Raw genomic sequence first — 12,827 nt, 5'->3', positions numbered from 1 at the left:
TGTCATCAACAGGTTTTTGTGCAAATTCCAAAGACTGTTTGCATCTAACTCCAAATAAATTAGCCGGCCATGGTGGCCGAGCGGTTCTAGGCGCTCCAGTCCGGAACCGCATGACTGCTACGGTTGCAGGTTCAAATCCTGCCTCAGGCATGGATGTGTGTGATGTCCTTAGGTTAGTTAGGTTTAAGTAGTTCTAAGTTCTAGTGGACTGACGACCTCTGATGTTCAGTCCCATAGTGCTCAGAGCCATTTGAACCATTTTTGAACCAAATAAATTGATTTTTAGCATATACTATATGCAAAAGGGAAAAGAGTTGTGTGTGTGTGTGTGTGTGTGTGTGTGTGTGTGTGAATGTTTGTGGGTGGGCGGAGGGTGTGCATGTTCGAAATCTGATAGTTAACATAAGGGGCCAATGTATTTCTGCCTGTATTATTTTGTTTTAACTGTCTGTGATATTGTATGTTTGGTTTCCTGTATTATTATTCACCAAGGAATTGGAATTTTAACTTTTTAAGAGCAATAAATAAACAAGAGTAAACCTCAATAATGAGTCAGATGTGGAGCTCAAAAGTAGGATAAATATCAACAACATCTAATGCAGACTTTTGGTTTAAGGCTGTGTAGGAGAAGGAAAAAGGAAAGGAAATTCAGTAGGTTATATAACAGACCCCAAATACCATACTGCTGGCTTCCCTAGTAGTAGTTTGCATTGAAATGTTTACTCAGTCCTGTTATGGAACTGAGACAGAATGGTGTTCACTCACTTAAAATATGTAAGTGCTTGGATAAAATTTCATGATTGCCATTAATTATTTATTCTGACCTTCAACTTTTTTCCTTTGCTGATCAGAAAAACGATGTTTATTTGTTCATCATTGCAGACTTCTTTACCTCAGCATTGCATTTTCTCCTACTCTGACAGCTGAAATGTTTTCTGAATTGTGTTGCTCTAGACCATTTCTTCAGAATTATTCATATATTGACTTTTGCTTACAACAGAGTTCTGTATCAACACAAGCACAATACTTGAGCAATCACAAAAAGGAAATAAATATTTCTACTACAGAAAAGTTAACTGACCTGGTTTCTGCTAATCAGTAGGAAAGCATACCAAAATTCAGCAAGACGTATAAAAGTATACTTAGCTATTATTCCTACATTAGGCATCATAGGAAGTAAACTACAGAATGTGTAGGTATGTAATATTTTTGTGCCTTATCAAACCAGAGGAATTATCCAGTTAGTAGCAACCGATAAAACTCATCTCAGAGATTTGCATCCTTATTATTCATTTTATTAAATTTGTGTAAATGAGAATCCAGAACTCATATATCTTGCAACCTTGAAGTAAGACTCAAAAATCTGTGGCATCCTTCTCCCATAGCAACTGAAAATTACACCTCCTTCTGCAGAAGGATACTTCCTAAACAGCCCTGTACCGGTACCTGATTCATATATCTTGCAACCTTGGAGTAAGACTCAAAAATCTGTGGCATCCTTCTCCCATAGCAACTGAAAATTACACCTCCTTCTGCAGAAGGATACTTCCTAAACAGCCCTGTACCGGTACCTGATTCCTACATGTTCATAGCTGCTGTGTATTGAAAGTACTCTTCTGTGCATGAATGCAAATCACCATCTACATACAGTTTTAGTTATCTGCATATATATTTCAGTTATTGCCTGGAATACAAGCATAATCATCTGAATCTGTCAGATCATTGACAAGTTTTCATTGTTTGCTGTGCTATCAGTGGTAGACTGAAAACTGAAAATAAATGGATGGTATCATCTAATGAAGGCTGCTTTAGCGTTAGTGAAGAAGATTGTTGTGCCAGAACTTTGTACTGAAAAGAATGGCGTAAAACGTTACATTGCTGAATGAATACTGTGAATCCTTGGTATCAGATTACTTAACATGGTACCATATATTACGATATTTACATTGTGAACAGCTTTTCCTGGTGTGTACCAGTAAAGCACTGTTGTGTAATTAGCACAAATTCATGTTTGCCTACCAAATTAAATTCAGCTGTGATGTATACTCCTGGAAATGGAAAAAAGAACACATTGACACCGGTGTGTCAGACCCACCATACTTGCTCTGGACACTGCAAGAGGGCTGTACAAGCAAAGATCACACGCATGGCACAGCGGACACACCAGGAACCGCGGTGTTGGCCGTCGAATGGCGCTAGCTGCGCAGCATTTGTGCACCGCCGCCGTCAGTGTCAGCCAGTTTGCTGTGGCATACGGAGCTCCACCGCAGACTTTAACACTGGTAGCATGCCGCGACAGCGTGGACGTGAACCGTATGTGCAGTTGACGGACTTTGAGCGAGGGCGTATAGTGGGCATGCGGGAGGCCGGGTGGACGTACCGCCGAATTGCTCAACACGTGGGGCGTGAGGTCTCCACAGTACATCGATGTTGTCGCCAGTGGTCGGCGGAAGGTGCACGTGCCCGTCGACCTGGGACCGGACCGCAGCGACGCACGGATGCACGCCAAGACCGTAGGATCCTACGCAGTGCCGTAGGGCACCGCACCACCACTTCCCAGCAAATTAGGGACACTGTTGCTCCTGGGGTATCGGCGAGGAGCATTCGCAACCGTCTCCATGAAGCTGGGCTACGGTCCCGCACACCGTTAGGCCGTCTTCCGCTCACGCCCCAACATCGTGCAGCCCGCCTCCAGTGGTGTCGCGACAGGCGTGAATGGAGGGACGAATGGAGACGTGTCGTCTTCAGCAATGAGAGTCGCTTCTGCCTTGGTGCCAATGATGGTCGTATGCGTGTTTGGCGCCGTGCAGGTGAGCGCCACAATCAGGACTGCATACGACCGAGGGTCACAGGGCCAACACCCGGCATCATGGTGTGGGGAGCGATCTCCTACACTGGCCGTACACCACTGGTGATCGTCGAGGGGACACTGAATAGTGCACGGTACATCCAAACCGTCATCGAACCCATCGTTCTACCATTCCTAGACCGGCAAGGGAACTTGCTGTTCCAACAGGACAATGCACGTCCGCATGTATCCCGTGCCACCCAACGTGCTCTAGAAGGTGTAAGTCAACTACCCTGGCCAGCAAGATCTCCGGATCTGTCCCCCATTGAGCATGTTTGGGACTGGATGAAGCGTCGTCTCACGCGGTCTGCACGTCCAGCACGAACGCTGGTCCAACTGAGGCGCCAGGTGGAAATGGCATGGCAAGCTGTTCCACAGGACTACATCCAGCATCTCTACGATCGTCTCCATGGGAGAATAGCAGCCTGCATTGCTGCGAAAGGTGGATATACACTGTACTAGTGCCGACATTGTGCATGCTCTGTTGCCTGTGTCTATGTGCCTGTGGTTCTGTCAGTGTGATCATGTGATGTATCTGACCCCAGGAATGTGTCAATAAAGTTTTCCCCTTCCTGGGACAATGAATTCACGGTGTTCTTATTTCAATTTCCAGGAGTGTATATTAATGCTCCCATGTTGCAGTATCACTGAATGTGTTTTACAAGATATGCCATGAATCTTTGAATTATGTGTTTTATCACCTCTTGAATAACACCAACTACCTTCCCAAGTAATCAAAGAAAAACTGTAGGTTGAGCCACAAGGCATCATGCAAGATGTATGCGGTGGAATGCCTTGCCTATTCTGAATGTTTGCTTTTGTATGTTAACATTAGCTTATTTGGTGATTAATAGAGACATAAGAGTAACTTTCTATAATCTAGCAGCATGTGATTATTTAATTATTTTTAAGGCACTGAAGTTTTGTTGTAATTGATTATTTTTAGTGGTGGAGACTCTAGGTGATGGTGGTGTAGCAGACACAGAGCCAGAACCTCCAGTAGAATATGTACTTGTAAAGGTAATTTGCACTTATGAATTGATTGCTTTATTTATATCTTATGATTTCTTATGATTTATTTTTTAGGTTTTTCATATTAGAAAAACAAAGAGTCTATAAGCTGTAGAGTAATGTAAATACACCACCTGTAAGAATAGACTGAAACAACAAAATATCCCATATATGTGTATTGCAGGCAAGCACAAAAAGAAGACCGGTAGATATAATCAGCTGTCAGACTAAATCCTTCATCAGGTGCACATATTCACACAAGCAACTTTCACATGTACGACCACTGTTATCCCCATGCACTACAGTTGGTCCTTAACACCTGGAGATGGCAGTGGCCATTGTGTGTATGAATTGCATGTCTGTGTGTGCATGTTTTGTGTTCATCTGATGAAGGACTTAGTCCGAAAGCTCATACTATCTAGCAATCTGTTTTCAGTGTGCCTGTCTGACACTTAGTGCCACCTCTATGTGACAAGTAGTAATCTGACCATTTCGTATTGTTGTTCTTCCATTCCTGATTTTTCATTGTTTCATACAAAGAAAAGGCAGACATTCAGGTATGAAATGTTCCTGTGCTTAGAGGAAGAAAATAAGAGAGGATAGTGCCTAGATCTTCATCTTCCAAGTTTTGTCTACTTGATGCTTCTTTCAGCATAGGGTTCTGCTAGACTTATCAGTCTGTGCCTCTTTGTCTCTCTGAGGTTCATTGCTTCTTTGACAGGTCATGAAATACTAAGAAATGAGAAAATGCTTAGTTTGGGGTTCACTATAGTGCATTATAAATAAACTGCTATACTTCCTTTTGACATGTAAAGCTTCCTCTGATTTAAATGGTGATATGAAACTTCCACAACATGATATTGTAATTTGCATATTCCTTTACACAAGTGTTGTTAATCCAAATTTTCTTGATCTGTGATGCCAACACTTACAACCATTAGCTATTTGGCATACATTGCTGGATGAAAGCCTCCTCTAAAGTTACCCATCTCTTTTTAATCTTCATTAACATGCATTCATATTGAACCCGCATTTTTTCTAAAGTTTCCTACCCATATGGTTGACAATTCTTCTGGAAAATCTGGAATTCTCAGGGAATTACATTTTACATGGAAAAATAAGAAAAATCTCAGGGAATTCTCTGTTTTTAATCAAACATTGAAATTTAATTTTATTGAGCTTTAGAAATCACAAATTTTAAAATACTTAATATTTCATAGTGTGTTTATTATTTGAATATTACTTCACATAAATTACTGAGGTTTACAAACTGATGTTAAACTACAGCCAAGTGGAAAGAAATATTGTTATTGTGAAATGCTGAACTCCCGCTCCCCTGCTCACTGTTAATTTCTCAGGAGCTTCTTATGACATTGTCTCCTACCCATACCTGGGAATTGATTTATTTATTTAGTTTTTTGAGTCTGAGCAGCCACCCTGACCCAGCTCCCATGCTGGTTATGCTTGTTTTTGTGTGTAATCTACCAACTTTCTGTTAAATCATCATCTTGGTTTTTTCATACCTCCTGGACTACAGCAAAGAACTCCTTGGTTCATTTATCATCCATTTCTCTGGCTACGTGTAGCAATTACTCCATTTCATATTCATTACATTCATAGATATGCCTTTCTTCACAGTCTGTTCCCCAGTCAGTTTGCTTATTTCCTGTATCTGTTAGTAGTTCCAAATATTCATTGCTCCTTAGCATACTGAGCAATCCTCAGTTTTTGAATGGCTTTTTTGTTAAAGTCCCTTGTCTTACAGCCATGAGTAAAAGTTGTTAAGGCAGTATGATTAAAAACTTTCCATTTCAGACAAGTATCAAACTTTGTTTTGAACACTATACTTAGTTAACAAAGGTATTTCAGGCCTTTTATACCCTTCTATTTATTTATTTTGCTGCCCACATACCTGTTATCTTCAACTGCTTTTAATGGTCGGAAGTATAAATAAAAATGTTTTAATGTTTTATTAAATTTAATAAAACATGAAAAAATTGTGACTGATTATTCATACTTCCCATGTATTAAATGCAGTCACGTTCACAGCTACAAAATATGTACTAAATTAAATAGCCACTGACAAACTGTAGCCAAAACAAACAGCTGGCCCATCTAGTTGCTAAGCACATTCCCCAACACAACATTCTTCATTTTAATGACTGGTTCACAGCCTGTGCCATTTGGATCCTGCACTCACCTATCCCTTCCTTGTTCCCACTCCAGCACTACACAGCCTTCTGTTCCACCACTGCACCCACACCCCAAGCCCAACCCCATCCTCCTCCTTACCCGCACCACCCAGTTTGCTTCTCCTATCATGCTGCTGCTCGCAGTCGGGCCTTGGCAGCCAGAGACTGTGGTCATGTGCATGTGAGTTGCAATTGTGTGTGTGTGTGTGTTGTCTAATTCAGATGAAGGCCTTCTTTGCTGGCTGAAAGCTTAGTTGTTTGACAGTCTTTTTATTATGCATATCTATGTCTCATCATCTCTGCTGTATGATGAGTAGCAGTCTATACTTTTCATAATTTTGACATCCTGTACAATGTTTGTTTTGTTTGATAAAATATAGCAAATTTTATTTTTTCTTTGTTCTTCTTTTTCTTCCAATTTCTATTTGTTTCCTTTAGGAGAACTGCGATAAAGGTTCACATCAGCAAATTTTACAAATGTATGGCTTCTGTCATTTCTGGTACAACATACCTATATTTTTCCACTTATTAAAATTTCTCTAGGTTTTGTCCTACTTTTGCATGAAAATCACTTATTATCAGCTTCAAGTAGGATTTGTAGTTATTTACAGTTTTTGTAACTCTTTATAGTGCTCTTGTACTTTCTCATCTGAATGTGAGAACATTTGCGCACATACTTGAATGGGATATACTTTTGTTTATTTTTAAAATAAGTCTTACTGTTTGGTCTGAGATGTTTTCAGTGTTATTAATATTTTAATTTTCTTTAGTTACAATAAATCATCTACTTGACTTTCTGCAGTCCTATTCCTTTGTGATATGACATATGTGCTTATTTTAATACTATTTGCTAGTTGTTTTTCATGCACTTCTGATAAATTTACAATAGCCCAGTAGATAGGGGCCTATTATGTGTCCCTTCTTCCAGCTCCGTTAATCCATCTCTAATTCCTGGAGTCCTGCTGTTTATTGTCTCCAAACCAAAAGTAATAGGAGCAGTAGGCTCTCTAAGGATTATGCTACTGCATGTGTATCCAAACTTAGTGTATCGGGATATGAGTTTAGAAGTTATGGGCTTACCCCATGGTCTAAAGGTATTGCCTAAGTTCCCTCAACACATAAAACCTGATGATCTTGTACTTGGATTGAAACACTGATATTCTAGGAACTTAAGTGTCAGTAGGATCTGTAACAGCCCTACCTCTTATACACAAGTTTGCCAGAGCAGAATAATTTGATAAATCAAACAGCGATAAACTCCAGAAAAACCATGTACATATTAGTTCTCTGTCAAGGACTGAGTGCTTCTGAATCTGAGACCCTGGATTAACTCCGCCAATTCGTATGCTGGTCGCTGACAGCAGAACCAGTTGTAAATATTAACATTTAGTAGTCAGTCAGTCTTAAGACTCATAATAAAGACTCATAATACATTTAGTCCAGGGAGTAGCAGACTGACTCACCAAGCTTTCTGCTATTTTAGTTATTGATCATCCGATTCCTATTTACTTCCCATAAAATGAACCTTCTAGATTTTTGCCTGTCATGGATTAACTGCTGTGTGGCATGTACTTCTAGACTGGACGTTGGGATCTACCATGGTTTATTTACACAATCCTCACTAAAATGTAATTAAGAGATCATCTCTCATCTCTTAGCAGAGTTACTTATATACTAATTACAAAGAGGACAATGACATACTGAGAAAGTGCATACACTAATTTGTTGAGGAACTAAATACCAAATTACATTCATAAACTTTTCAAAGCCATGATATCACTATGCTTATTACTTCATGTATTTGTGTTCGACAATATTTAATGTGTTACTTGTGACAGTAAGGGTGTGAGTTATTCCGTAAATTCAACAGTAGTTTCTTTTTTCTTGGGAGTTCTTTCTCCTGTAGCAACTGCAAATTGAATGATTAGTTAAAGGCAGACAGATTGTTTATCATTTTATCATGGTTGGGGCTACAGTCATGTAATACTTTTTTAATATCAGTTGACTGTATAGATGGTTTGTTCTACTGTGCAATCATGATTTCAGCCTTTGGCCATTTTCAAATACCACAATGTTCGGCATGATCAAACTCATATCAATGAAATCATCATCAAAATATTTTAAACTTGATTATATAATGTTTGTTTGATGTGACACCTCCATTACATAATCAAGTTTGATATATTTCGATGATGATTTCATTTACAGAAGTCTGATCATGCAGAATGTTGTGGTATTTGAAAATGACTAAAGACTGAAATCAAGATGGTACAGTAGAATAAATGATCTATACATTCAAGTAGAGGAATTTGCATTTAAAAAGACTGTTTATCATCAAGAAGTACACCGTGTAAACAGTGTTGCTGTCCTGTGCAGTAGCTAATCAAAGGGTTGCTTCAATTTTTAATCACTTCTTGTGAACCAGAAATGTATTTAATACTTAGTATCAAAAAAAAAAAAAAAAAAAAAAAAAAAAAAAAAAAAAAAAAAAAAAGAACACTGTGCAAACATCTCTCAAGAGAAAATGCCTGTGTGATGGAAAACACTTCAGGAATTTCAAACACACAAACCCATGCAATTTTGTGTACACAACCTCAGCCAAATAATTAAAGCTTTCAAATGCTTTTTTTGATCATCTAATAAAATCGTACTTGGATAGTCATACTTGGATAAAATCATACTTGTGCAACCGCAAGCAGTATGTATCATTAGGAAACTCAAATATGGAGTGCCACCACAGGGTTTGGTAATGGGGCCATTGTTATTTAATGTGTTTGTTAATGATATAGGCGTTGAGGAGGAAGAAAATATTGTATGCTGATGACATGACAATACTAAATAGTGACCAAAATATGGAACAGCTTGAGAGAAGAGCATACATATCTGCAAATGTCACTGCTCAATGGCTGTTGGAAAATGAACTGGTTATAAATCTAAAAAGGACTATGTGTGCAGTGTTTAAAAACAAGGAGAAAGCTGTAGACATGGATTTAGAGGCTGGAAGAAGAAGAATCTGCTACATTCTTAGGTATTCTTGTGGATGATGAACTGAAATGTCATATTCTTAATGATGCAGCTATCACAGTATTGAGACAAGAACCTTTTGTGTACAGAGTATCATGGACTTTTTGAACCATACTTACAGTATAGAGTGACTGTGTGCGAAAACTCAAACAAACAAGAGAAAAACGAGTGTTCACATTACAAAAAAAGCAATTAGGACCATTTTAAGAAGAAAGACCTCTGAAACGTGCAGACACTGTTTCAAGAAGTTAGGTATCTTAACTTTTTCATTGTTGTATATATACAAAACAATAATGTACATCATAAAAGGTAGTGAGGTCTGGATTACAAATGCTACTGTACACGCCCACAATACAAGATGGAAGAATAAAGTACAGACCATACCACCACTGACTGGCAATGCTAGAAAAAGGACCCCAGTACTCTGGTATCAGACTACTAAGAAGTCTGCCTAAAAACCTGCAAGATAGTGTACTTGACAATGACTTTCCAAAGAAACTTAAAGACTATCTCATTGAAAAAGAGTTTTACAGTGTTGCAGAATACTTATGCCATGAAATTTGTATATATTGTTAGTCATTATGAATGATGTAAAAATGTAAGCTAAAGGTTTAGAAACATAAGTGACAATGAATGTTACTACTTTAACATGTCATATATTACACGTTCATTTACTGTATGCAATGTAATCTTACAGGATCAAATAAAATTCAATTCAATAGTTGTGCATCAGAGTAGATGATTGTGTATAATTTTTTTTCTCTTTGTTACAATGCTTGTGTGCTTTGGTGACTTTTGTGCTTCACATACTACATAGCTGTTACAGAATTTGTAATATCTGAAGTCTGATTCCATCTTTTCTGTGTATTTATCAGTGGTTAATATTAAACCTATTCTTAATGCACTTTCTGTTTCAAGCAAACTGTAAATCTATGTGTTGGTGTACCTTCATTTCAGTGTTTGCTCTCTTTAAGATTTGGGAAATGCCCCTCAGTATGTTGTATAGGATTGTTGTTATTGAACACCTTCCATCACCAGCTTTTGTCCATTCTGTTCCATAAACTACAATAAGTTCTCTTACCAGTGACAGCTGAAACTCTGCTATTGACATTTTTGACTGTATTACCACTCAGTGGAGAACATGAGCATGTAGAATGCACAGTATGGGAGAAAAAACTTTCTTTCACAGCATTCCTCACTGATTTGATAGAATCCAGTAGTGTATTAGTGAGGACAAGTTTCCCCCTTTCTCAAGCTGTAATCTGCAACTCATTGCAGTTTGTCGGTGCCTCCAGTGCCTTCACTAGACTTCCTGTCAGTCTCTTTCATCTCAGACATTATTGTAGCAGATAATGTTTTTAAGACAGAATTTTTCAGCGGTGTATCAGTTATTTCCCTACTCACTTTTCATCTCTGGCAGTAATCACCCTGCTGTGCCCATTTAGAGCAGCCCATACTGATTCTGGGCCACACAACCATTTTAGTCAGCAGCCATACAATGGCCAATACCCCAGGGTGCAACAGGCCATGGAGTACTTCAAAAACACCAAGTTGGAGAAACCTGGGTGTGAAAATTCATATGATACCATGTGTAATATCACAACACAAGGTTAAATTGCCTGATGATGTCTTCATTTGCTTCAGATTCAAACCAGCTTGATCCTGCTCCTTCAGGGCACCTATTCTGATATGAGTGCTTGTGGATGTGCAGTGTTTTCCCATTATACAGTCTTCATGCTTGAACAACATCTTGACAGGCAGTCAGTGGCTGTTTTTGATGCCATAGGGACAGGTCTGTTGTGAATTGTGATACAAAATCCACATGTGTAATCTAGCTGGGTGAGCCATTAGGGATACTTTCTTGAGTAGAGTCATGATTGGCAAGTGGTCCATATAAATCACAAAGGCTCTTCCTTTGGTCGAATCTCTGAACTGCCGGACTGCTGCATATGCTGTGTTTAGCTCCCTGTTAGCATTGATCCAAGATCTCTGCATGTCTGTGAGCAGCTGGGAAAAAAAGGTGAAAGGTTGCCAGGTGCCCTTGAAGAATTGCTGGAGTTCCACCCCTATACCCATCTGACTTGCATCAACCATGAGAGCCAATGGTGCCTGAAACCATGGATGTGCCAGCAGGACTGCCCACACAGCAAATTCCTTCACTTTCTCAAGTGGTGTTACCTGTTCTGGATTTCCATGTACCTTTTTTGACCCTACTGTGTGTATACCTTTGAGCAGATTTGTTAATGGTGCCAGCAATGTTGCAGTGTGGGGTAAGTGCCAGCAATAATATTGAGCATTCCTAGGAATCTTCTAAAGTCTTTGAATGTTTTCTGACTGGGAACATTCTGAATGGCTGTTAGTTTACTCCGTAAGCAGTATGAGTCCTTCTGCAGACACCTCAAACCCTAGGAATTTCACTTTGGCCTGGCTGAAAACACGCTTGTCTTTGCTGACCATAACACCAGCATCCTGTGTCATCCAAATAACAGAATAAGCAGTCTAGTCCACAGAGCACCTGATGAATGAAATGCTGCAATGTTTGGCCAGCATTTTTAACCCGAGCGGCATGTAGCAATATCCAAATAACCTGAAGGGTGTGGTGATTGCTGTCTTATCTGCATCACATGGTGCCACCAGAATTTGAGAGAACACATGTGTACAAGATTACAGCACCTGCCATTGAAGTGTTTACATCCACAACATGTGGTATAGGATACCAGTCTGGTATCGTCCTTGAATTTAATAGCCAGTTCTCATGACTGTGAAAAGGCTGAGATGTCATCCATGTAACAGATAAGCAGTCAAGTCCATGTAGCACCTGGTGAATGAAACACTGCTATGTTTGGACAGTGTTTTTTTAACCTGAAATGCATGTAACAATATTCAAATAACCTGAAGGGTGCGGTGATTGCCTTCTCGTTGGATGTCACATGGTGACAAAGAATTTGATAGTATACATGTGTGCAGTTGATAACAGAGGAGATTGTTGCACCTGCCAATTATTGTTCTGCCTGCCATTGAATTGTTTACATACATAATATGTGGTATAGGATACCTGTCTGGGATTGCCCTTGAATTTAATACTGGTAATCATTACACAGCCCCCATGTACCATCACACTTCTGTGTCATGTACAGTGATGGAGCCCACTGACTGTTTGAAGTCCTAGTCACTCCCTCAGTGATCTGTATGCCTATATCTTCTTTTGCTTCAGCAAACTTCATGGGGGGGGGGGGGGGGGGGGGAGGGTGAGGTCGTGCTGCTTAACCCCCACTGGTTGTCCTGGTGTAGTGCATCTGAAATGCTGTGTGTTATGCTTAGCCATGACCTTAGCCTGTCCCACAGAAGAAATGCCTGGGAATTCATTGAGATTGTGGCGGAACTCTTCATCGCGGCTAGTCATTGGTACTGTTGCCTTTCATAGTAGTCTTTTCCTGACATCCATAATGAGTTCGAAATAATGCAAAGAATCTGATTCCAGTATAGACTCAGACTTATGGTGCTACCTGTGTGTCATTTCCTGCATGTTAAACATATTCTAGTGTCCAGTATTCTCTTCTGGAACCACTGTCAGTGAACTCAAGGAGATGTACCTATTTGAGATGAGTGATGGGGGGTAAGGGAGGGCGACTGAGAAATATTGTGTGACAAGCTCCTACACCCTTTAGAGGTTGTCAAATGAGTTTGAATACTGATATGGAGCTATGCAATTGTGTGCCTTATCTCCAAACCTCTGGTAGAACCAGCACCAG

The 12,827-nt window shown here is 39.6% G+C and overlaps 1 protein-coding gene across 1 annotated transcript in view; it reads left to right on the top strand.

Annotated features, from left to right (window-relative positions):
- The window catches only part of LOC126263364 (dynein axonemal heavy chain 10), a 1,742,213-nt gene that overhangs the window by 25,547 nt on the left and 1,703,839 nt on the right, over positions 1-12,827 (top strand). Inside the window, exon 4 of the mRNA XM_049960456.1 lies at positions 3,795-3,868. Within this exon, the coding sequence (XP_049816413.1) occupies positions 3,795-3,868 (74 nt within the window). The remainder of the gene's footprint in view (positions 1-3,794; positions 3,869-12,827) is intronic.

Source organism: Schistocerca nitens, chromosome 6 (assembly GCF_023898315.1).
Source record: "Schistocerca nitens isolate TAMUIC-IGC-003100 chromosome 6, iqSchNite1.1, whole genome shotgun sequence".
NCBI classification, from domain to species: Eukaryota; Metazoa; Arthropoda; class Insecta; order Orthoptera; family Acrididae; genus Schistocerca; species Schistocerca nitens.
This window is presented reverse-complemented; position numbering and strand designations above follow the sequence as displayed.